At 31.7% G+C, this 27,219-nt stretch overlaps 4 protein-coding genes and 1 non-coding gene across 5 annotated transcripts; 4 read left to right on the forward strand and 1 right to left on the reverse strand.

Annotated features, from left to right (window-relative positions):
* The first annotated feature begins 1,600 nt into the window (after positions 1-1,600).
* LOC149483273 (UDP-glycosyltransferase UGT5-like) lies at positions 1,601-6,821 on the forward strand. The gene is made up of 4 exons (XM_089702221.1): positions 1,601-1,854; positions 2,614-3,212; positions 4,822-5,044; positions 5,298-6,821. The coding sequence occupies exons 1-4, from the start codon at positions 1,620-1,622 to the stop codon at positions 5,801-5,803; spliced, it is 1,563 nt and encodes a 520-aa protein (XP_089558347.1). The 5' UTR covers positions 1,601-1,619; the 3' UTR covers positions 5,804-6,821.
* A 3,527-nt stretch (positions 6,822-10,348) lies between these two features.
* On the forward strand, positions 10,349-15,269 carry LOC149483274 (UDP-glycosyltransferase UGT5-like). Its single transcript, XM_089702224.1, has 4 exons — positions 10,349-10,544; positions 10,848-11,446; positions 13,489-13,711; positions 14,761-15,269. Exons 1-4 carry the CDS (start codon positions 10,409-10,411, stop codon positions 15,267-15,269), a joined length of 1,467 nt encoding a protein of 488 aa, XP_089558350.1. The 5' UTR covers positions 10,349-10,408.
* Positions 15,270-17,786: 2,517 nt separating this feature from the next.
* On the forward strand, positions 17,787-20,076 carry LOC149483275 (UDP-glycosyltransferase UGT5-like). Its single transcript, XM_089702222.1, has 5 exons — positions 17,787-17,965; positions 18,042-18,279; positions 18,364-18,962; positions 19,040-19,262; positions 19,391-20,076. The coding sequence occupies exons 2-5, from the start codon at positions 18,042-18,044 to the stop codon at positions 19,894-19,896; spliced, it is 1,566 nt and encodes a 521-aa protein (XP_089558348.1). The 5' UTR covers positions 17,787-17,965; the 3' UTR covers positions 19,897-20,076.
* A 4,266-nt stretch (positions 20,077-24,342) lies between these two features.
* LOC149483276 (glutaryl-CoA dehydrogenase, mitochondrial) lies at positions 24,343-26,103 on the forward strand. The gene has a single exon (XM_089702225.1). It carries the CDS (start codon positions 24,716-24,718, stop codon positions 25,985-25,987), a length of 1,272 nt encoding a protein of 423 aa, XP_089558351.1. The 5' UTR covers positions 24,343-24,715; the 3' UTR covers positions 25,988-26,103.
* A 195-nt stretch (positions 26,104-26,298) lies between these two features.
* Positions 26,299-26,371, reverse strand: TRNAA-AGC (transfer RNA alanine (anticodon AGC)). Its single transcript has one exon. It is a non-coding gene; the product is annotated as a tRNA-Ala (tRNA).
* Between the last annotated feature and the right edge of the window lie 848 nt (positions 26,372-27,219).

Here is a 27,219-nt window from a genome sequence, read left to right on the forward strand (position 1 = left end):
TTTAAACTGTTTTTTAACTAGTTTAAATAACAAAAATGACATCAAAAATATCATGAACGTTAAAAATAGTGTTTTTTCTTAATATGTGTGTGTATGTATTATCTTACAAGTGAAATGTATGATACATAAAGACATTTTAAGTTTGAAAAATCAGATGTTTTGCGCGAAGTGACAGTAGTACCCACCTCAACGCTTCGCTTATGAGGCGTGCAAAATGTACTTCAAAAATACATGTTTTTAACTTTAACTTGACTTCAACAGACTTATTATAATGAACAATTGTTCGTAACAGTGACGTTACCCGCGCAGACACGTAAAAATATACCTAATTATATTCTATGATAATAACTTAGATAATAAATTACAAATGGATATTCATCATTCACAAGAATTACCTAAATAAACACATAAAATAATCTTCAACAAACACATAAGATTTTGTTTTAATTATGAAACATTTAATATTTTTGTTAGTGCCGGAATGAGGATTAATAAGAAGATATTAGTAGAATTTGTAAACTAAAAAAATTAAACTATATACAAAACATTGGTTGTTGTACATGATTTCATTTCATATCAGTAATATTCTTCTTCACACATAAGCATTATGTGCTATTACACTTACCTATGTTTGGCTTTTGACATATAATTTTTATACATCTCTGGGTGTTCAATCTATTTTTATGCATAAAAAATATAGAATTAGACAATTTAGGAAGAAAACTGAACCCCCCTAAAGCAGCGCTAAATTTGCTACTAAGTCATATAAATATAAAAAGATAATAGCTGTAAGTATATCGAATTGCAAATAACTAGTCAGCCTTCTACCCTTAGTAGGCAGGTTCGCTTTAAGTCTCCTTAAAGATTGAGACCATGACCTTTGTTCCAATCTAGTGTCTTTCCTGTCATATTTTTATTAAAGAATATAAAATTATATAATAATAAAAAAGTTATTACCGTAAATACAAAGTTTATGGATATTAATTAAAAGTTATAAATAGCGTATATATACATATATACGAAGGCACAGTGGTGTTATTCAATGTGTTAAAAATTATGCCTTATTTACTGGGAATTAAGTGGATATTAGATTGACAATAATTATGACGTTTAAATATCTAGGTAAGAAGATACTTGGACGGATGCAGGTCTACTATGTAGTGTAGTGTCAGACTTGGTTTTGTGTTGTGTTTTGATTAGATTATGGTGAGTAAATATAATGTTTATTATTAAATTAAATATATTTTCGACGGGGAAAATCATTTTCATAATGGACTTTTGATAGCAATTCATTGTTTCTTGTAAATAATTTAGTAATACCTTTTTTGTGTCTATTGTCCTCATAATAATATTATTATAGGTATTCGTTTTAATTTTCCAGCAACATAATTAATTAATTTGCAAAGATTTAGGCTATATAAACTAACAATACGGTACTACTAATTTAAAGAGATACTAAAACTGAGATTGTTCATGTTTTTAGTATTTTACTGAACCTAGGATCTAACCACCTTGAGAAGCTGTCCTTGCAAAAACTTCTACCACAATTACGTCACAAAATTACACGTGCTAAAAATGTATCATATTCAATTATAAATAAACATCAATTTGATTTTCAGATGACTCTCTATAAAATAATTCTACTAAAATTCATGGTATTGTGTGACGCTGCAAACATACTATATTCCGTGCCTTTTACGTCCAAATCCCATGATATATTCTTCCGTCCGATCGGCGTAGAGCTGGCCCGAAGAGGTCACAATGTGACAGTCCTTACGGCATTTGAGATTCCTGATCCACCAGCGAATTACCACCAAATTGTCATTGAGAAGAAGGAGCTATGGGATTTGTTAGGTAAGAACACATAAAATATTATTTCTTGTCGGTATTTAAATAAATAAATAAATCGTTTATTTGCAAGTTAACAGGGTATATGATGGTGTTAAAATACAGTAATACAGAATTAATTGTTTTGGTCAACATGACAATTACAACTTGAGGTAACTATACAAGATTATAAATATAAATATTTTTATTACTGTAATTATTATTATGTAAGTATATTGTGTTTACGAGTTTGCTAATTTTACATTTATCTCATGAGGGTTAACTGGTTATCAAAGTACATAGGTATTATATCAAAAGACGCAGTAAAAAAGTTTTTTTAAGAAGTAATTAAATTTCTTCTATTCGAATGTTTAATGCAATTAAGTAGCATCACATGGCTCTATTTTTCGATTATAATCTTAAAACAGAAAAATAGAGTAATAGATTAAAACAATGTAAAACAGTGAATAATTAAATTAATTTTATAGTTAACTAGAGGTCCGCCCCGGCCTCGCCCGTGGTACATATTTCGTAATAAAAGGTAGCCTATGTCCTTTCTCGGGTATCAAAATATCTCCATACCAAATTTCATGCAAATTGGTTGAGTAGTTTAGGCGTGATTGAGTAACAGACAGACAGACAGAGTTACTTTCGCATTTATAATATTAGTATGGATAGAGGACATAAATAAAAGATAATGCTATGTGATAAGTGTAAAAGGCGATGACGTTATCCTTATGTAGTGATTTTTACCTTCTGAGTTAATTATATTGTTAATTTTTTCAGGAACCGAAAGGCCCAATGTATTCACCACGATTGAAATGAGAGCCACAGATTTCATGGACAAAATTCTGTATGACGGAGGCGTAGCATTCACAGACTATCTTCTGAGTACACCTGAGATTCAGGATTTCTTAGCCAAAGATAATAAATTCGATCTTATCGTCAGTGAGACCTTTCTAGTAGAATCTTTATACATGTTAGCACATAAGTACAATGCACCTCTTGTTCTGGTCACAGCGTTTGGGAATTGCATGAGGCATAATGCCATAGTGGGAAATCCTCTACAATTGGCGACAATTATTTATGAATTCGTCCCTATAGAGGACCCAACCAGTTTCTTGGGCAGACTGAAGAATTTATACATCTCTGTGTATGATTACGTAAGCTGGCGATACTTGTACCTACCGAAGCAAGAAATGTTGGTGAAAAAGTACATACCAAATTTGCCTGAACCAGTTCCGAGTTTGTACGATCTGCAGAAAAACGCATCTCTATTGCTAATTAATAGCCATTTTAGCGTTGACACTCCTATGGCGTATTTGCCGAATATCATTGAAATAGGAGGGATTCATGCCAATTGGTACAATGAAACTCTACCTAAGGTAATTCCTTTATTATTATGAAAAACTTGTTCATGTATTTAGAGTTTTTAGTTTTTTCGTACTCGTGTTTATAATAGGTATATATCTACTAGCTGTGCTCCGCGGTTTTACCCACATCGCTCCGCTCGTGTTGGTCTTAGCGTGATGATATATAATTATAATATAGCCTTCCTCGATAAATGGGCCATCTAACACCGAAAGTTAGTTCCTGGATTAGCGCGATCAAACAAAAAAACTCTTCAGCTCTCTAATACAGAGAAACCTGGTTAAGTGAGACATCAAGGGACCTGCAATGTCGTTTCACTTATTGAGGTATTCCACTTACTCAGTGTCTCAGATATACAGGTATAAATAAATATCTGTCTCATTTACAGAGGGTTCCATTAATAGAGGTGAGAATACAGGTTATTTCAGTTATACAGGTGCGATCATTAAATAAAATATATGGTAGGGTAGAATAAGAATGAGTAAACAAACAATGTTATCTCAGTTACAGAGGTTTATGCATATAAAATTTATTCGTTGTCTCAGTTATAGAGGTAATTATGATGATAAATCGAAAGAACAAATCCCAAATATTGATAAATCGAAAGAACAAATCCCAAATATAGAGGTTTACCTCGTCCCACTGACAGAGGTAATTCAATGCCAAAGTGTTGGGACCTCAGCATGAGTTCTAGTTATGGAGGTTTCTCACTTATCCAGGTATTTCACTGTATTAGTATAGAAAACATTCTCAAGATTATATAAAGTTGAATATTTAAAATGTTTTGAAGATATAAATGAATCTTTGGAAGTTTTGAATGAAGTACGAAAGTAACTAGTATCATTCGTAGTTATAACAATGGGATGAGAATCTATTATTATCGGATTATCAAAGAGTAAAGTTAAATGGCTTACCAAGGTTAGCAAATGCGATGCATAAGAAAATTTCCTTTGTTCGTTACTATTAGACTACCATTGAAATTCCGTTTTTATAATAATAGATACTTTAGTATAAATTTTATACATTAAGTAAAAAAAGCACTAGTTATAATGATTAAATAAATCTGTCTATCTGTCTTAAAAAAGTAAAGTTAATATGTGTGGTTAAATTTATAAGTTGTAACTTGTAACACATACGGGTAGAGCTAAAGTAGAGCATGAAATAATTGAAAATAACTCTAAGGTAATAGAGATTTGAGCAATGACCAATGACCATACAGTACAAAGAAAACGCATGTATCTAGTTCAGTTAGTTAGACAGTATATATTTTGTACACCTCACCGAATATAAAGTTATATATTGTCAAGGCTGCGTTTATGAGTTGCACAGTGACGATGCATTCATTGGTCTAGGACTTGTCCTGCAATGTTTGTAATACAAAGTTAATATTATTCAATTTAAACAAAAGTTATTACTATTCATAGTCTTTAATATCAAACTGTTTTTGTTTTACAATTACGCCTTAATAGTTATCATTAATTTATAGGTACGGAATTATCTGTAAATCTCTGTATTATATTGTTATAAGTAGTATACTTTTTTTAAATAGTTCGTCGTACCTTTTACTAATTACTAAGTTGTCGGGTGATTTTTAAAATGTTGCAATATTTACTTATATTTCAGGATCTAGAGAAAGTTTTGAATGAATCCAAAAATGGAGTAATTTACGTAAATTTCGGTTCAAACGTGAGGAGTTCAGAATTGCCAGAGGACAAGAAGAGGGCGTTCCTCAATGTTTTTAAAAGACTGAAACATACAGTTCTCTGGAAATGGGAGGAAAATAACTTGGCGGATAAGCCACCAAATGTCATCATTAGAAAATGGTTCCCGCAACGAAAAATCTTGGGTATGGCTTATTTAAATGATTCGATGGATTTCTTAAAAATTCTATTCTTGAAAATTTTATGAAAAATAGAGTTCTTGTGTGCTGAAAATTACAATAAACTTCTTGCTTATTTTTGCCCCTATATTAAAATTAAATTAGGAAACTAGATGGACTGTAGGATATGTTGTTGTAACTCCACCCCCTTTTTTTCATGAAGATAATAATCTAACTCAACACCAATTTTTAATCACACACATTTTCTCTTTATTTTCAGCACATCCCAACGTAAAATTATTCATCGGTCACGGTGGTCTTATGAGTACGCAAGAGGCAATCTATCACGGAGTGCCAATAGTAGGTATGCCGATATACGCTGACCAATACAACAACTTGCTTCTCGTCGAACAAGCCGGCTTTGGACTTATCCTGAAATATGAAAACATCGACGAAACTATATTATATAAAACCATGAATACCATTTTGAGTAACGATGCGTTCCTTAGAAAAGCGAAGGAGGTTGCAAGACGGTTTAAAGATAGACCAATGAATGGATTGGATACGGCAACTTTCTGGATTGAATACGTTATACGAAATAATGGTGCTGATTATATGAAAAGTCCAACAGCTAATATGCATTGGATTGTGTATAATATGTTAGATGTTTACGTATTTCTAGTATTTATTTGTATTGTCTTCATGTACATAAGTTTGAAAATAGTGAATGCGCTAATAAAAATGGCTTGTGCACTACGAATAGGAGAGGATAAGAAAAATGTGTAATAAAATATTGCTAGTTATTATTTGATACTTACGTTGAGAACGACATAGTAATTAAAGCAAAGAAAATGTACATAATCGTTATTCCTTTATGAGATGGGAATTCATAAATAAATGTTTTAAAGACATAGTTATAATAAATAATACTAAATAGTTAAAGTAAAGAAGTATTAATTACGTGACATTATATTTTATGAGAGTCTTTCTGGAAATGAATATATTTAAAAAACTAAAATTAGAATGCATTGTATGTTAATATAGGTACTTAATGATAGTTATTACAGACACAAAGTTCAATTAGTCTTACAACAAAATCTAATATATAAAATTCACTTGTCACGGTGTTTGTAGTAAAACTCTTCCGAAACGACTTAACCAATTCTCATGAAATTTTATGCGCATATCGTTTAGGTCAAAGTAGTAATAACAGTATAATATGCCAGAAAAGCGTTTGCCGGGCTAGCTAGTTTTAATAGAACTTAATTACAATAAGAGTTTTAGATTATAATTATTGTTATTAAGATAAAGCTATTAAACGGTTTATATATTATTAGAAGTGAATGATAAGTTGTTGTTATTGTAAATTATCATGGAAAACGTCTTTAAATTAGGTTAAAATTTCTTGTGCCTTTTTGTGGTAATATCAGGTATTTCACATCACTGTTTCACTCTTACTGATTTCTTCAGTCGTAAATGCAAGACTTTCTTGGATGTTGAACTCAGAACCATCCGCTTTGCATGCTCAATGCTCATACTCTTTAGACGAAGCAGCTGGTCAATCTGCAAAAACTGAAAAAAATAAATTGTATTATAGCCATATGAAAAATGCACAACATACATAAGGTGAATAATATATTAGACAGTGTATCATAGATTTTATTAATTTCATTTTATAATAATATTTAATCAAGTGTTATAAGATAATAATCCTGTGTATGGGAACAAAAGTATATTTTTCTAATTGCCCTCTTGTTTTGACTATAATAATATGATGTGTGTCATTTGTAGTTCTGTGTTGCTTTGGGCGATGTAATAAATTAATCAAAAATGACACAGTTTATTTTATTCCACATACATAACATCTGAAACAATACGTACGTAGTTACTTACAAAAATGTACACAGTTGTTTGTTCCCGGGAATGCAGCTACCCATCATTTTTTTTTATCCCAGCTCTAACTTATGCGAAGCCAGAATCGGCTTCATATTCATGTACAATTACTTGATATTAACACGTCTTATAATTATATTTAGTAGAGAATAGAGATCTCTGTGATAAGTATAGTGTTTGCAGGAAATATAAGACCAATTCCCAGTACAGCTATTCACACTGTAAAGCTTCTTGAGAAAGATAGAAGATGGATTCTTGGTAGTCTTTCAGGTTTCTTGAAAACACTAATTGCATTCTGAACTACCTAATTTGACTGTCAATGCACTATATAGGTTATGCCAATGTGAGGGAAATTAGTCATTTTACGTAAGGAATATAGTTTTAGCCTTATTATTTACTAGATTTCCGCCCGCGGCTTCGCCCGCGTTTGCAAAGGAAAACCCGCATAGTTCCCGTTCCCGTGGGATTTCCGGGATAAAAACTATCCTATGTGTTAATCCAAGTTACCCTCTATATGTGTGCTAAATTTCATTGTAATCGGTTCAGTAGTTTTTACGTGAAAGAGTAACAAACATCCATACATCCATACATCCATACATCCATACATCCTTACAAACTTTCGCCTTTATAATATATATTAGATTAGATTATTTACTAACTGTGCCCCTCTTTGCTCCGTTCCTGTTGGTCTTAGCGTGATGATATACAGCTGATAGCCTTCCTCGATAAATGGGCTATCTAAGACCGAAGGAAATTTTCAAATCGGACCAGTACTTCCTGAGATTAGTGCGTTCAAACAAACAAACAAACTCTTCAGCTTTATAATATTAGTACCTATAGATAAGTAGCACCTGGGCTTTAATACACACGCTTTGCTTTAATAATAAATACTGATTATATTAAAGTTATGTTAACGTCAATGTTATTGGAACAATAGATTTGGCTGTTTGTTTTTATCACAGCAAAGCTCTCTATACTTTTCAACTTCAAGTTCTTATATTCGTAAATTGCATAAAATATATAAAGTTAATCTTAATAATTACCCCAAAACCCTTTTCTACTGTTCCTCTCGGTGGAATATGTTAATATACTTTTTAAAAACACTATTTACTTGAAAAAACTGAGGATAAGATTCAAGTAAAAGTCAAAAGCAATACTGCTTTACAAAATTATTGCAAAAAGAAAAATATAGGCACTGTAAATTTCACATATTTACTACAATCATTTTATTAGTGTTTTTGTTTTAATATATAGAAGCATGATAATAACAAGACAATTAATAAATACATTGAAACAATGTAGGAATCTCACGAACCAACAATGAAATTCTTTCTTTATGGCAGAGGACCCTTCGGATCCCTTGATGTTGTGATTCTCAAAACATACTCACTACACTAGTTTTTGTCAAGTAGAAAAGGAAAATACACGTAACATACAAACATAGATGTTTTTTTATATGTCTGCCAATCATGCCTTTAAGGCTTATACATGCGCTAATAACCTTGACCATAATTGACGGATCTCAAACCTCTACCGCTGCACCTTCTTTTTTCCTCGCATTTTGTATTTAAAAAGATACCAATCAGTGAAACAAAAAATCCTCGTCAGGGACTGTTGTGTAACTGATAATTTATTAAACATAAAATTTTCAGAGCTCTAAGTCAGCAGGTTACGAAGTTTATAGAGTATTTGCGGAAAAATCGATGACCACGGCACATTTTTTTTCTAGAAATCTATTAACTTTGGAAAAAAGTCCTCGCGAGCAATTAAAGATCAAAGACCATCCTATTTTATATATTTTTTTCGGTATTGTGCTTTATGTTGTACCAGACTTTATAGAGGTTGAACATAGTCGAAATTGCCGGGTAACGCCTTAATCATTCAATATCAGAAAAATCACAATGAGACAAAATAAAAATCGCCTAAATATCGTCTAAATACATAAAGTAAACGTAAAACACAACGAGAGGTCGATAAAAAAGGCGATAAGATATGGATATTATTTTTTGTCATCTATCTCATGTATGGTGCAGCAAAGAGATTTAATTATTTCGATATTGTGTCTATAATTGCTAGTGTAAACGGTCTCAGTTTGCGTATTATTTTTATAGATATACTAGCGGTCTTAGCTTCGCCCGTGGTACCTACATAATATTTACGTTTTCTCTACATAAGAACCATCCTCGTACTTCAAGGAATATAATACAAAGAGAATTATCGAAATCGGTTCAGCCGTTCTCGAGTTATGCGCTTACCAACACATTTTGCGATTCATTTTTATATATAAGAAGATGAATTTAAATAAAGTCCAGTCGCTTCAAGTTTATAATATTGTGAGGGATGCACTTCCCTTGGGCGGCTTGGCTTATCTTATACAGAGCGTGACTGGACTGAATTTAAATATGTTATTAAAAAGATCATAATAGGAGATTTACTAATGAAATAGTAGAGAGAGAATAAGTAGAGAATATAAGTGCGTATTTAAAAATATTGATAAGCTTTTCTAATGAAGTTACTAGTGGCACAGATTATAGGTAATAGATCATCCGAATTTATCATCAAGTTACTTCGTTTTCCACTGCAAGATACAACGAGGCTTGAGGGTATAACCCACCAATCTGCCTATTAAAAAAACCGCATTATAATCCGTTGTATATAGGAACAGAGAAAGCGACTTTGTTTTATACTATGTAGTGATATAATATAATATTGTTGTAATAAATATCGCCCTGTATTTTCTGAAGATTGTTGTTTAAATGTCTTTTGACCATTTAAAATACAACTTCATTAGTTTGATGATTTGCAAGTGTCTTTTCCTAGTCATTGGACTACGCAAAAAATTTATCTTGCATTAAGTATATAAGTAGATAAATATATGTCTAATGTAGAAGCCGGTACCGCTAATTTTTTATAACGAAGGCCGTTTACGATGAATATAAGAAACTTCGCAAATAATTCTAGTGTTAGTCGATTTTTTTGTATTAAATTTGAATCAGTCTAAGATGTGATGATGGTGATTTAAGAACACGTTGTGTTGTGCTTTCTGCAATATTTGTTGTTTAATTATATGAAATTTTATACTGAAAATAATAGTGTTTTATGTAAAATTGATTTAAAGATGGTGAGTAGATAATAATCAATTCGATAGAGATTAGTAGAATATAATATTTTTATAAATTAATACATGGAATATGAATAAGAGTCAAGCGTATCTTAGTTTATCTCATTATTCATAATCTTTTGTACAACCGAAATATCATTATTAGTTTTCATAATCTTAATTGTTTATTTATTTTGCTTGAGACAAACATACAATTTCTAACCATAATCTCTATCTGCTACTGCAGAGTCACCAGAACTTTATATTTATTTGTACAACTTTATTTATTTTCATTTTAGACTTTTCAACGCGTTGTGCTGCTATTATTTCTAACAACATATTGCGATTCAGCGAATATCCTGTATGCGATCCCGTTTACATCCAAGTCCCACTACATAATGTTAAGACCTATTGGCTTAGAATTAGCACGTAGAGGCCACAATGTAACAGTTATTACGGCTAATAAGGAGACCAATCCGCCACCCAATTATCGCGAAATTATGGTTGACGATAAGGAAATTTGGGACGTTATGGGTAAGTATCAATTAAATGTATGGTTTGTAGAGGGAGTTTCTTGTTGTGTTTTAATTAGAATGAATGGAATGATTTAAAAAAAATATTATTTCAGTTAAATTTTATTTATCTTCAATGCATCATAATTGTCTTAAATTGTGATCAATGTATCGGGCATTCATAGATTATTTATTTATTAGATATATATTCTAGAACGCAATATTAAGGGGAATATTACTTATAAACATAATAAATAATATATAATAAATAAACTTGCTTCTTAGGAGTAGGTATACTGTATTAAAAAAAGGTAATTAATTTTAGGTGGTGAAAGGCCTAACATCTTCACAATGGTCAATCTATCCGCTGAAGAATTCCATGAAAAGATATTCTGGTACGCTGGTACCGCTTTTACAGAACTAACGCTCAATTCGACTGCTGTGAAAGCATTTTTAAATGAGGAAAATATATTCGATTTGGTTATCTGCGAGCAATTCTTTCAAGAGGCTCTGTATGCACTTGCCCACAAATATAGAGCACCTCTCGCCTTGGTCACAACGTACGGTAATTGTATGAGACACAATTTCGTCACAGGGAATCCTTTACAAGTAGCCACAGCTATTTCTGAGTTCCTAGACTTAGAGGACCCTACAAGTTTCTGGGGAAGATTCAGAAACTCGTACTTTACTTTATACGAGTATGTGTGGTGGAAATATTGGTATTTGGGAAAACAAGAGGCGTTGGTTAAGAAGTATATCCCAGGGTTGCCAGAACCTACACCCAGTTTGTTTGATATACAGAGAAATACTTCATTAATGCTGATTAACAGTCACTTTAGTTATGATACTCCGGTAGCTTATTTGCCCAATATTGTGGAGATCGGTGGTATACATTTAACGAAAACAGAAAACAGCCTTCCCAAGGTAAGATTACTATAAGTTTTGTTTAAAAAGTCATATAATATTACTGTTTATAGTTTAAATGGTAATTCTATGAAATAAAGAGTTCCTGAGATAATGTCATACACTAATAATATTTAACCATATTAACTACTGCTATACCTACTAATACGTCACGAAAAAAATAACAAGGAAATAATTCAATATAATTAATGTTATTTATAGAATCGTTATAAGTATTCGGATTTGAAACAAAAAAGGTTACCAATTCTGTCGATAAAAATAACTTAAAAGGGTTTATTGATTTTGATGTTTTTGTTCTGGACTTACCTACAAGTTCTATATATAATATTATTAATATAATTATTAATAATAATTATATTTTTCTTACATAATCAATGAAATTTTTTTTATAAAAATATTGTTTGCGTTCAACATGCATAGCAAAATAATGTACACAGTTAATATAATATTCGATTTTCTATCTAGCTAAAGGAATTTAAATTTATTACTGAAAGGAAAACCTTGAATTTTTGTTTATGATATGATATGAAACTGGCTCTTTGTTCTGGCTCTATCTGGGCATTTCATATTGTTAGATTTCCAAATTTTTACCAGTTATTATATTAATCCAAGGGGAGACAAATCCAACAAATAAAAAATCCTTGATGATGTATAAAAAAATCTTATCTAAATTTACCATAACATTGTAGAACCTAAGAAAGCTCGAATAGTAAAGCTCTTCTTTATTTTTTTTGTTTTCATGTAATAGCAAGTAACGGAGCTGTTTGTTGCCTATTTTGATATATGTAGTGTAAAATAAACATTATTTCTTTCTTTCTTTCGATTGTCTGTTGTTTTCTGTGTGGGTAGTACCTTCCCCGGTGCTGGCTCAATTTCCAACGAAGCGTGCTCCACTCCTACATTCAAATCTCTTTCATATATTATTTATAATTGAATGATTATTATAACATTATTTGGTTAGACATCTATCGTTCTAGTACCAGGAAAAATATTATGGAACGAGTCTTGATTAATATCTATGTAAATTTCAAACGTTTTTTTGTTAGATAAATTCAATGCTAATATAAATTAAATATTTTTATTTAAATTAAAATATACAATGAATTCTGATTCATATGCTCCGAGTAAAAAACGTTATTGGCTAAACTTAGTATTTTATAAAGGTCAGCCATATTGTCGTTTTATCATGGGATATAATAATTTGTTAGTAATGTTCTTATAATGAGAAAAGTTTGTAAAATTATTATTCCTTTATCGGTTTCTATTTTAGAAAATAATTGTCACGATTATTATGAAATGTATAATAGTTTCCTAGTTGAATTATTTAGGACATTATCAAAACAAATCCGGAATAATCTAGACTCTACTATCGATTTAATTCGATTATAATCATTTTCGTGTGTGTATTTAAATATTTTGTATAGTCTGATATTATTTTATATCTCAATAATTATTCAGTGTTATACAGGGTTACTTGTAAAACACCAGCAACCTCGCAGGACGAGATAGCTAACATCATAAGTAACAACATTTGTTCTACGACTATTGGCATAGCGCAATAAATGATTTTTAAATGATTTTTTAAGCTTTTATTGTACTCTCCTAACATTTGTAAGTCTTTCTATTCATTATCGAAAGGACGACGCAACGCCCCCTTCCCCCTCTCGTTCGCTTCTTGTTTACTTATTTTTTGGGATGCGCGTAGAGTTTATAATAATCAAACGGAAAATTAAATGAATATTTATTTTTGTATGAAAATAAAACCTAACAAATTATCAAAAGTCGTAGAACAAATGTTGTTACTTATGATGTTAGCTATCTCGTCCTGCGAGGTTGCTGGTGTTTTACAAGTAACCCTGTATATTTGTGATGTAAATCTATTTTCCTACCAAAAGCGATCCTATGTAAATATGATTTTGATGTACAGGAATCATTAGGATTTGAGTTTTTGTACGTCTGTTTATTATTAATAAACCGGTATAGACACCAGTGTTTTCTATTTTAATATTGTACTCAAAAACTTGAATTGCAATTATTTTCAGGACCTTCAGCGCCTATTAGATGACTCAAAACAAGGCGTAATATATATTAACTTTGGTTCAAATGTTCGAAGTGCAGAACTACCGATTGAGAAGAGAGATGCCTTTCTCAAAGTTTTCGGAAAACTAAATGAAACAATTCTATGGAAGTGGGAAGATAAAACATTACAGGGACAACTGAGTAACCTAGTAACGAAACCGTGGCTTCCTCAAAAGGAAATTTTAGGTGTGTGGGAATTTAATTTGATAATACAGTATAAGTATTACATATACTTGACAAGAAGAGTATTCTCTTCATTATTATGTAGAGTTTTTTTGGAAATATTTCTTTTAGTTGAATGGCAATCGACTGATATTACAGTTATAATTCCGACATACGAATGCATTGATATGATAAAGAATAAAGATTTTATTATATTTCACATTTGTTGCGAAATTTTATCACTATAAAGTATCATCTTTAAATAGTCTTGTAAATAGAAAATAGAACGATACGTAAATTGTTCGTTTTATGGAAGCCACTTAGTTAAATATAATAATATATCATATCTTATCTCTGCTATAATAGTAGTGTATTATTATAATTGGACTATGGTATAAAGGCACATAAATAACCCATAATAGCTTTTACGTTATACAATTGAAACAGTAAGTATACTTAAAACTCTAGAACTGTAGCATACCTACAATTTGGCGGTTATGTAACTGGTAATTCAGGGAACGAATTCTATTCAGAATTTAGAATTGCAAAACGGACTGAAATTGATAGCCTCCTTGGCATTGGATAAGGCGATAGCGATATAACCAAGAGATCTTGAATACGATTTCATAGGCAGAGATGAAAAGGAATGAAACAGATGCAGAAGTAGGTACTTCTATACCTCTGCATTTCTATATACGAGTATTTTTTATACTATATAGTTCTTCATTAATACGAATAGGAGTGTAGCCTACACTACTTATCACATTGCATTTAGTACTAAAAATTTTAGGGTAGCAGGAACTTGATTAGCCTAAAAATGAAATCAAGTTTTGCTTAAAATATACAAAGAGCTCCTAATTGTCACTTAATAATTATTTATGTAGCTATATTCTTTCAATTAAAGCATTGATGACATTTTTTTTCATTATTTTAATCCAATTTGGATGCATTGCACAGTGCACTTCTCTTTTTTGACGTTCAGTTTCCTATAAATTTTTCTTCCTTAGTTCCTCTACTGGAGGCTGGGACGTCTCAATTGCTGGAATTTTTAAAATATCCTTAATATTTTGCAGCTCATCCGAACATAAAGGTGTTTATCTCGCACGGTGGACTTATCGGAACACAAGAAGCTATATACAACGGGGTTCCCATCATAGGCATACCTATATATGCGGACCAGTTCAACAATCTTCTTCTTGTTCAGCAAATTGGATTTGGAAGAGTACTACGGTATCAAGATATAAATGAAAACGCATTGGAAACTGTTCTGAACGATGTACTGAATAATAAAAGTTATTCAAACAAAGCCAAAGAGATGTCCAAACGATTTAACGATAGACCAATGAATCCTCTCGATACTGCTGTGTATTGGTTAGAGTATGTAATCCGAAATAAAGGTGCCGATTTTATTAAGAATCCCGCAAGAAATATGAGTTGGTATGAATACACTTTATTCGATGTTTACATGTCAGTAGCGATTGTTGTATTAGTAAGTGTAATGATTACAAATATGTTAATTCGTAAGTTGGCAAATTTGCCAGAATTTTCTATCTCAATAAGAAAACATAAAAAGGTCCAGTGATTATTGTTTAACCATTTTAAGTTAAATAAAATATGTTCTTGTTTCTTATCTAAATTATGATAATGCCTCTTTGTTTATGTGTGGTTTATGGTTACAGTATAATGTAAGTAATTCACATAGCATCTGTAGGGTAGATAATAATATACGTCATAAGATAAAGATAGGCCTCCATTTTTATAGATGATAATTTCTGTCTACATGATATTTAGATGATAAGTCATATTTTCCCTATTGTAGGCTTTGTTCTCACGCACGTTCTTAATAAATTATTTATGGAACTTTAATAATTCCTTTAATTTTTTTTAATTTTGTGCATGTACGTCTTCTGCCATTATTCACTAGTTTGAATTGTTATCTATACTGATATTATAAAACTGAAGAGTTTGTTTGAACGCGCTTATCTTAGGAACTACTGACACGATTTGAAAATTCTTTCGGTGTTAGATAACCCATTTATCGAGGAAGGCAGGCTTATACAGGGTGACTGGTAAGATGTCAGACGCATTTTGACAGGAGCTTCTTCTCATGAAACTGAACAACTTTTGTTCTACAACTTTGCTGAATTCGTAGAAAAAAATTTGGACTTTGTATGGAAATCGGTCAGCTGATTAGCGAAGTTTCCTTACAAAGTCCAATTTTTTTTTACGAATTCAGCTAAGTTTTAGAACAAAGTTGTTCAGTTTCATGAGTAGAAGCTCCTGTTTAAATTCGTCTAACGTCTTACGTTTCACCTGGTATACTATCACGCTAAGACCAACAGGAACGGAGCAATGCCGGTAAAACCGTGGGGCACAGCTAGTTGTATATGTGATCCCAATGCAGTAATCTATAAAGAAGAAGAGAAAAAATATTAATCTAGGTGTTTTTTTAAAGCGATGAAGTGTATGAAGTATTCATTTTCAAGCATTTTGAAGCCTATTTAAATTTGGTTTATTTATAATTATGATTTTAAGACCTTTTTATCTTTTAACATCATATAACTGTTTTCATATAAAAATGGCACGTGCAATAATAAAATTTCAAATAAACTTGAATTTTCCTTTTATGTGGTTGCCCTTGGTCACTGAGCTTCCACTGTTTTAATAAAGTAATAGAGTAAAATAACTCCTGAAGTTTATATGCATCTTTTGATATTAATTTCTTACATATTCTTACTTTAAAATATCGTCTATATTTTTATGTGATAGATAAGTTGTTCTTTTGATAACATTTGTGATTTGACCCCTATTAGGTATTAAGATGAGAAAAATGAGAAAAAAATATAATAATATTTATACTATGATGAAGATGCCTTAATATTTATTATATTATTCAAATTTTTATACAATTGTGTTTTGTAAAGAGTTAGTTAGGACTTAGTCGATATTTAATTTCGCGATTGTCATTTAAGAAAAGGATAATTGTTACATTATTTTGATCATATTAAGTAAGTATAGTTTAAGATGTATACGTAGTATATTATTATTAGTCTGTGGTTTAAGGCTCTACTCTTTCTTATGTGTAGATTTAATTTAGTACATTTAGTACATCAACATAATCATTGAACTAAAGCATCTTTATGTGATCTGAGAAAGTAACAAAGATAATCGTAACCTCTTGACCTGTGGTTTTGTGATAAAAGATATGGAATTTTTTATAACTTTTGGTGTTAAGAATATAAATTATGTGTTGTTATACATTACGTTTTATATGGTATTCGTTGATAATACTCGTTTAAAGTTAAGAATAAACAAACACACTCTATGTCTATGCGAAGAAGTAGCGAGTTTCTCAATTCGACAAAATTTTTGTTTGTTTGTTATCTTAGAACTTTCGACTAGATGTACCGGTTTCGATAATTATTTTTTTCAGTCCCATTTAAGGTTACGTCCTGACAATTTGAAGGCGGGTTTTAGTTTTTGTTAATAAAATATTGTAAAGTTTTCATTAGATTTTTACGGATCCTTCATAGTTATGCAAGAACTTAATTGACATTTTAAGAGATTTCGATAATTAATTGAGATCCTTCCCCTTTTTTGGTCAATATTAATTAAAAAAAAATACACAAAACCGATAACTTGACCTGTAACGGGAACTGTTACGTTGTGAGTTTTATAAATAGACTAGTTACATGGAGAAAACCAAGTTTTCATTGTATTAAACTTCACGGTGGTTTTCACTTCCTTGGAGCAAGCGAGGTTGCGCTCCCGCTAATTAAAATGACAATTGATGAATATAATGACTCGTGATATATATAATAATAATTTCAAGTTATCCTTGATCTAGCATGACAGCCAAGAAAGCATTATACCGTAAGTTTCATTTGAACAAAAATTCGTCACGTGCTAGTTTAGCTGACTAACGAGCAATCGGCTTCATAGTAACATATGAGCATCATTTATGTGTTACGATTTAAAGCACGAAATGCTCTGAAATGGCACCATTCATGGATTCTATTTTTATCATATAGCTTACAGGCGTCTCGTGTAATGGTAGGCGCAATTGCGACATAAATCACCAATCAGTGATTTATAAAGAGACAATTTAGTTGTGTGTTCATCTTTGAACGTTGAATACGTATCACTCATCTCAATTATATGATAGTGGAAAACATGTAAATTCCTTCCTTGCTTGAGCAATAATATATTAGTGCAATATTAGTGTAACTTGTGTATGTTTTAACATTGAACAAAAGTTGGATCTTTTTTTCAATCAATGTAAGTGGTTACTATTTTTTTTTATCGAAAAAGCTTACATACGTATTAAATTTAAAAATATTTTTTTTCATTTCAGATGATTTTAAAAATATTAGCACTCCTGCTTTACCTGACGATATGTTCCGAAGCTGCTAATATACTTTATGCGATTCCTTTTACCTCAAAATCTCATTATATCACTGTCAGAACTATAGGATTAGAGTTAGCTCGACGAGGTCATAATGTCACGGTTATAGCAGCACACAGGGAAGACAAGCATCCACCTACTTATCATCAAATTATGGTGAAAGATATAAAAATATGGGAAGCTCTAGGTTAGTATCTAAGATACTGTTAGGTGCATTAAATTTAAATTATATGGTTAAGCAATTTGTGTATACATTAAAATTTTATTTCAGGAGGCGAGCGACCCAATGTATTTTCAACAGTCGATATGAGTGCTGTGAAATTTCACGACGATATTTTATGGCCCGGTGGGTTAGCTCTCACTGAGGATGCTTTGCAAACACCGGCCGTACAGGCATTGCTAGCAAGTGATATTAAATTCGATCTGGTTATAAGTGAACAATTCTTTCAAGAAGCATTTTATGCCTTGGCTTACAAATATAACGCTCCGTTAGCACTAGTGACAACATACGGCAATTGTATGAAACATAATTTTGTAACTAGAAATCCGTTGCAATTGGCCACAGTGCCTTCTGAATTATTGGATGTGAATGATCCCACCAGCTTCATTGGGAGACTGAAAAACTTATATTTCACTACTTATGAATTGTTCTGGTGGAAATTTTGGTATCTAGGAAAGCAAGAGCAGTTGATGAAAAAATATATTCCTGGATTACGAGAACCCATTCCAAGTTTGTTTGAGATTCAAAAGAATGCGTCCCTAATGTTAGTCAATAGTCATTTTAGTGTCGATTTATCGATGCCATATTTACCCAATATTGTAGAAATCGGTGGAGTACATATCACCAAAAGTAATAATAGCCTTCCGAAGGTATGACAAGTCGTAGTGATTAATAACTTTGATAATAATTATAGTGTAAACGTTTCTCATTTCATAATTATTTTCAGGATTTACAAAAATATTTAGACGATGCTACAGATGGTTTTGTGTACGTTAATTTTGGCTCAAACGTAAGAAGTATTGAACTGCCTGAAGAGAAAAAGCAAGCTTTCCTTCGAGTGTTCAAACGGCTAAAACGAACTGTGGTATGGAAATGGGAAGATGATAAGTTAGAAGACAAACCGGACAACGTTATTGTTCGTAAATGGTTGCCACAAAAAGAAATACTTGGTTAGTAAATATTGTACTTTTGTCTGTATTTTTATAAAATATAGAAAAGATCATATTCAACTTGATATACACATAGTGTACTCAAATTTTATAAAATATCTAAATGTATATTTTTTTTATAATTTCAGCTCACCCAAATATTAGAATATTTGTATCACACGGTGGACTTATAGGCACACAAGAAGCTATGTACAATGGTGTACCGATAGTCGGTGTTCCTATATTCGGAGATCAATACAACAATGTATTGGAATTAGAACAAATGGGATATGGAAAGTTATTGCAATACCACGATATAACAGAAGAAAGAATGTATGGTTTAATCGATGAGGTGCTGAACAATGAATCTTATAGGAAAACAGCAAAAGAAGTTTCCAGAAGGTTTTGGGATAGACCAATGAATGCTTTAGACACAGCTATGTATTGGATTGAATATATCATACGAAATAATGGTGCTCCATACATGAGAAGTCAAGCAAATGAATTAAGTTGGCTCAGTTTTACAATGCTGGATGTGTACCTTTTTATAGTAATTGTGATTATTAGTTCAATCATTTTCACTATCAAAGTCATCAAGATTATCAATACAGTATTATGCCCTCGTAAACCAAAAGATAAGAAAAAAAGATCCTAGTTAACAAAAATGAGGCTTATTCCCAGATAGCATAAGGCTGTAATTAAAACTAAGCATACTACGAAAATGTCAACATTAATGAGTCCGTTTTGGCTATGAATTAAGTATTTTCAATAATATGTTAAACGGACTACTACAACAACTACTACTAAATACATGAAATATCTCACTAGAATAGAATAAAACATTTTTTTAATACTAAGGTCTTTCATTAAGTACATTTATTCCTTTAAGCGCGTCACACACGGTGAAGATACTATAATATTTTATCTTAAGATACTGTTATATTTTATATTACAGTATCTTAACGCATCCGGTATCAGCGTTCGGACCATCATTTTTCTTTTTGTCATTGCGTACTAAGACTCCTGTAGAACCGCCATCCTGTTACAAATGACACGAAATTTTAATTAAATTTTGGCTAATAAAGAATTTACTCTAAATGTCAGTAATACCTAGCAGTTGTTACGAGTTTTGGCTTACCAAATTAGCTTTCAATTTTAAAAAGAAAATATTGAAAATAATACATTACTATGGTGCATCTACTCGTATGAATGCTTTTTCTTACACTGTGTTGAAATAAACATATCAACAAAGGCTGCTACTACTCATTCTGCATAAAATAAAGTAATTAAATTCATAGTCAAGAATGTAACCATACAAAAGAATTAACATGATTGTTGGTTCTGGCGTCTGTATACGTATAGTACGGCGTATTGTAAGCCTATCTCATTAAGAGTTTGCAATTAAAACTTCGAAATTACTCGCGTATTCAGCAAGGAATAACGTCAATACGGAACGATGAGGGAATGAGAATCAGTGTTGAAATAACGTTAACGTAATTTTTCGACGCTTTGCTTAATTAAAAAAGCAATTAAACTGTGTAATCATGAAATATCTGTAAGTTAATAATGGGGTAGTGATTTATTTACGCATTAACGAAGGAGATTGAGAAGTCAATTGTAGGTGAGAGATAGGGTAAGCAAATTAGGTGGCCGCAGATGTGTTTCCATCCAAAATGGGATTGGGATTGAATGGGTTTCCGGCATATCGTGTCGAATGTGTTGTAAATATGTTACTGTTATGATGATGATCTATGGATAGTGTGTTAACAATTCCATTGCGAGTGTGAGCCATTTCGAAACGATGTGCTTTCTCGCGCCGGTGAAATTCTTGTTTTATATTGTTTTTTCGCTTATAAATTACAAACATAGACTCCATATTTTTACTTTAGATAGAAGCACTTTCTGGAAATTTGTTTTTATTTATTTTAAATTGTATGAAAAATAAAAATAATATGTAAGTGCTCTCCCCTTTTTGCTATTAATCAAATGAATGGATAGGTACAAAAATTATAACACGCTCTATTGTTTGCCGTTTCTTTGACTCGCAAAGCAAATTTTGACATTAAATTACAAAGTTCGGCTTAATGGGTTCAATTGAAATTTGTTAAAACATTAATTTTGTTTGGAGTTGAAACTTCTTCGGTAGATGAAAGATGAAGTGTTGAATAAGTAAGAAACGCCCTTAAACATTGTTAACAAATTGTGAGTCTTTGTTTTACCTAGAAAATTTTATTGACCTAAATTTATTTGGGATCTGCTTAACATTTTATAGCGTTTAGGTACGTGCTTTCACTATAAATGAGAAGCAGATAAGAGAAGTTCAATGGAATAGATTTAGGATTAAGGAATTGAAATTATTTTAGAAGAATATTTAATCTGTGCTGCTTAGGAAATAATATATAATATAAACCGCTTTTTGCATTCCAGTGAGATGGGTAAATGTGAATATGTGAGTAAATGTTATTATTAATTTAGACTGCAATTCAAAACCTTAGTCAATTACCGTTAAAATAAACAATTACAGCCTTACTTATAAACGTCTCTCAAATTTAAGAGCCCCTCTTAGCTGTTGATCAACGTTTTTTTCACTTATAAACCCAATTCAGTGTTGAGAGGTGTATATGTAACAGTTATTATTAATGAATACCCTTAGGAAAAATTAAGGAATTATCGATTTGCATGTAAAAATATTTTTATGCAAATTATAATAGCAATAATGCATCAATGTCGCATTGCGTCACATCCTCAGCCAGGCGTAGTTCCTGCTAACCATTGTTACATCGACAATCCCGTCGAAACTCGGTACTTCGGTGGTACTTATATCTTCTATTTCTGCTCAAACTACACGACTATTCCATTTATGTTTGTTGAGGCATTCGCCGTGATGTTCTAATTCTGTTACTTCCGAGCGCGTGCTTTTATAATTCTCGAAGCTTCTTGGTTTATTCTAAGGCTTGGCTGGTAAAGTTACGCGAATTTTCATATACATTTGGAGGTTTATGTTTAGTGTGCAGAAGTATTTATAGTATTTATTTATTGGGATAATAAAAAGCAACCTATGCCTATCATATCATAATTATTTTGGTTATGGTATTATAACTGTGCTTTTATTTTACCTACCCGGTCCTTTCTAAGCGATTGAGTAAGGAAACTCCAAATATATTGTATTTAATTTTAGGCGTTATTCTTATATTGTTACATACACAATAATTAATATACGAATTGTATAAGTATATAAAGACAAATATATATAAAGAAAATTGTGTTGCAATTTAATCGAATTTTACAAGATGTGTACCTACAATTATTATGAGAATTACTTATTTTAATTTGTGTAGACATTTTTCAACATAAACAGATTTAATACAAGCACAACAATAGTACCATGTACTTAATTATACATTATACAATATGCAATCTAATTTAAATCTACATATTTTGAAGCAAGAAAAACAGTGCCGGCTTTGTCAACGTTTTTGTCAGCAGTAATGGAAGCTCAAAATAAAATGTATGCTAATCCCGAATTTGCATATGACTGGGAAAAATCAGTGGCCCATTAAAGAGTGTCCTGTCGTAGATGTGAGAAAGGGTAGAGTGGGTAAGCTTAGTAAACAACGGAGGAAGGTGTCATTAGAGGTCTAAGACCTTCCTGACGCTGTGTTTGTGATGCAAATAGAGATTGAATAATTTATACAATACTTGGATCCATTATGTGATAAAGTCCGATAGTTGGATGTCGTTCTAAATAAATTTATGACCATCGAGATGTTGGGTATTTAATATGTTACGCTGCTTATTAATTTTGCGAATATTATTATAATTAACCACTGCGGTACGCAATTTTAGTCAATGCTTCTTTCTTTCAGACTATGAACGAGTAGATGGATTTTTGTAGAGGAGCATTTTAAATACGCTTAATAAAATCATAAATTCTCTATTGAACAAAGATTAACTCAATAAGTGTTGTTACAGAGAATTTTGAAATATTTTCTCGATTAATAAATAACTTCTATCTATTTTTGTATTCGCTACCGTGCAGTTTTAACGTGCCACAGCCTGCAGAACGCCGGTTCTAGTTTAATAAAATTTTTGTTTAACTCAACAAAGAAACGAGTGAAACATTGTAGAGAGGAACCTTTTTCGCATTCATAACGCCGTGGTTTTTGCCCTAGGTCGTAAATAAGAGGACATACTGTCCGCTTACGGGCTCCTCTCCTCGTAGCAACTTCACGTTTTTTACTCCTGCAAGATTTTTACGCGAATTTTTTAGTGACGTGTAATTTGCTTGTTTTATTTGTAAGGTGCACTGTAAATAAACATCTGTCCTCTGTTTTGCTTTGGTATAAACTATAAAGGATTTAAGTAGCTTTTTTAAATTGTTTTGTATTCATTCTTTTTTTTTTATTAAAATGTGCAAATTCTTATAAAATTAATTAAAACGGACTCGTTAGTTTAATGAACAAGGATGTAGAAAATTAAATGTTACAATATTCTTAAAATATTTTTAGCTTAAACTAGAAAATAGGAAGTAATATTTTTATCCTCGTTCAAATTTTATATTCAACTGCAAGTAATATTTACTTATTCTTGTGAAGTTTCTCTGGCAACGTTGGGAAGTAGGTATGTAATAACTGCAGTCTAGTAGGACCAAAGTTGTTAAACTATATTCGTACTCAGAGAGTTACTTAATTTTTGCAGCGAATTAAAGTTTAATATTTTTAGATGTTAATTTTATAGTGCCTAGTATAAAGATTAATGCAATGAGGCACTGTGGACTTGATGTTATGATGGGCCGTTTGGAGGAATAAATAAATTTCTTATATAGGTTGACTCAAATATTTACCGTCTAAAAAATACAATAAAATTATTTACTTATTACGTATTTAATAATATTTATCATTTTCATTATCACACGAATGTTGAATATAATATGTATTTGCTTATCTTTTATTTGTAAGAGAATTCATTTTATCAAGAATACCTACCTACTTATCATTTAACATAACAACTGTTATCAACAAATTACACTTTTCAATTTTTACCTAGTGATATATAGGATTTAAACAAGAATTTCGGAAATTTTCGATGCGCCATTCGGCACGATACTTCTTTGCTTATTTATGTGTATCGTGACTGTGGTGCTACGTCACACGCTCGATATCGTGAAGATAGCTGCTAGTCGTAACTGGAACAGTGTAGTGTGTGTTGTGACGGGGGTCAATAGTAAGGTTATTTACACCGCGAAGAATCCGCGTATTTAGACATAAATTGCATAGAAACAACAAGGCTGAAATTTGTATTTATTATAATAATATTATTCAAATGTTCTCCATCAGTGCTATAGAATATTAACGAGTGAATGAACTACATACCCAGCAAATAGAGTTTGACGGAAACTTGTAAACAACTGATAACAACAAGGTATTATACAGCTTTTGATCAAGTGAAACAGAAACTTGTCCTATCGAGTTATAATGGCTGTTGCTATTAATAAATTTACGAAAGTATGGTCTGTTGCTTGCAACTCAAATTTAAGGGCGCTATCGACTACATGTTTTAACAAAGCCAAAGTAAGTTTCAACTGGGAAGATCCTTTGAATTTGGAGTCACAATTGCTCGACGATGAAAAGGCGGTCCGTGATTCAGTTAAATCGTATTGTAATGAAAAATTGTTACCAAGGATAATGGAAGCGAACAGGAATGAAGTTTTCGACCGTCAAATTTATAGGGAAATGGGTGACCTTGGAATACTCGGTTGTACGATTAAAGGATATGACTGTGCGGGTGTCTCCAGCATTACATATGGATTAATAACAAGAGAATTGGACGGTGTCGACTCAGGGTATAGATCAGCGATGAGCGTTCAAAGTAGCTTAGCGATGGGAGCTATTTACATGTATGGTTCTGAAGAACAAAAACAAAAATATCTCCCAAGGATGGCCAAGGGCGAGTTAGTTGGTTGTTTTGGCTTGACTGAACCAGATTTTGGAAGTGATGCTGGAGGTATGGTTACCAGGGCAAAATATGACTCTAAAAATAAAACATACGTCTTATCAGGCTCTAAAACTTGGATTACAAACTCGCCAATCGCTGATATACTCGTAATTTGGGCGAAAGACGATGAAGGCAAGGTAAAAGGTTATATAGTTGAGAGAGCTCAAGTAAAAAAAGGTTTGGATACGCCCAAAATCAATGGAAAGTTTGCTTTGAGAGCCTCGACAACGGGCATGATATTACTAGACGAAGTGACTATACCAGAGGAGAATTTATTGCCAAACGTTGTAGGAATGAAAGGACCTTTTGGATGTCTCAATAACGCGCGGTATGGGATCGCTTGGGGCGCGCTCGGGTCCGCAGAAACGTGTATGCGGATCGCTCGACAGTACACATTGGATAGGAAGCAATTTGGGAGACCACTCGCCTCAAATCAGCTGATTCAGAAGAAATTGGCTGATATGTTGAGTGAAATAAGTCTCGGTTATCAAGCGTGCTTACACGTGGGCCGTTTGAAGGACAAGAATATGGCAGCTCACGAAATGGTATCGATTTTGAAAAGAAATAATTGTGGTAAGGCGTTAGAGATTGCGCGTATGGCGAGAGACATGCTCGGAGGGAACGGTGTGTCCGACGAGTATCACGTCATCCGCCACGTCATGAATCTCGAGGCAGTAAATACTTATGAAGGAACACACGATATTCACGCATTGATTTTGGGAAGAGCTATTACTGGACTGGCAGCGTTCTAAAAATAAAGTTAGTTTGTAAGAGAATTATGAGAGCCATTTGCACTTATACTCATGTTATTTAGTGTTATATAATTTCTGTAATGGACTTTATTTTTTAATAACATTTTATTGTTTTACATTTTTTGTTTTATTTTCTATGAATACATTAATCGTCAATTATTATATTATTATAAAGAATATAATAATACCTATATACAAAACAAAAATGATAATAATAAAAATGAAACTGGTACAGCTAACTGGTATGTCCAGAATTTCAAATATTATGTAGATAAAAATAGTAATGCATTGAAAAAAATAAAAATCAGATTTGGAGGCGCCGGGTATCGATCCCGGTACCTCTCGCATGCTAAGCGAGCGCTCTACCATCTGAGCTACGCCCCCTGATATCTGACGTGACGAATTTATTGATAACTTTACATATAATATTTTTAATAGAGTCGTAGTATGAACATTTCGATTTTATTTAGATTAATTATAATAATTATTATAATATTGGTTTTCTACAATAAAATATAGATAATATCTATTCAAAAACCATTGAAGACGTCGTCAAAAAATAATACAAGTTGGTAGTAATTATTTGATATAATTAGGAAAAACGGGAATAAGAGATAATTTTCTATGTATTTTTTATGAACTTAACTTATACAATCCTCTACCAAGTACTTAATAAGCCTACGTATCATCTTTATCCAAAAAAATACCCAAGAATAAAACAGTGAAATAATTGTGTTTATATTTAATCTAGACGAAAGTAAAGTGGGTTGTTTTGAACAAAATCAACAAGGTTCTCATCTTTGTAGCGGCACATTTTCAGCTCTTACTAGAGCATTACATGAAGCTAAGTGGCTGGCCTATTCCAGTTAAGTATTGTGGCCTGAATTTCTTTTAGAACATGTTTCTAGATGTCGGATGTTTCGCAGAATATATTCCCGATTTTTAAGGGTTGTGAACGCTAACCTTAATTCGCTTGTGTTACGTTTATTTTTGGAACGAATGGTTATTTTTTAATACTAACTATATAAGTATATAACGCTGCAATGATAAGGATGTTTGTACATAAGGATTGTTTAATTTGCACCAGTTATAGTATAATAACTTTTATAGAGTACTTTTGGATTTGTATGTAATGTGAAATACAGGTACATTTTCTATAGATGCAGTGTGCACGTTGTTTGTGTCAATGAATGCTGTTGTAAACCTGAATCACTTTATGATTTTTATAGTAT

The sequence above is a fragment of the Colias philodice genome, chromosome 13 (genome assembly GCF_061535455.1).
Source record: "Colias philodice isolate Cphi_HAF_F1 chromosome 13, ilColPhil1 Martin Lab GWU primary, whole genome shotgun sequence".
In the NCBI taxonomy this organism is placed as follows: Eukaryota; Metazoa; Arthropoda; class Insecta; order Lepidoptera; family Pieridae; genus Colias; species Colias philodice.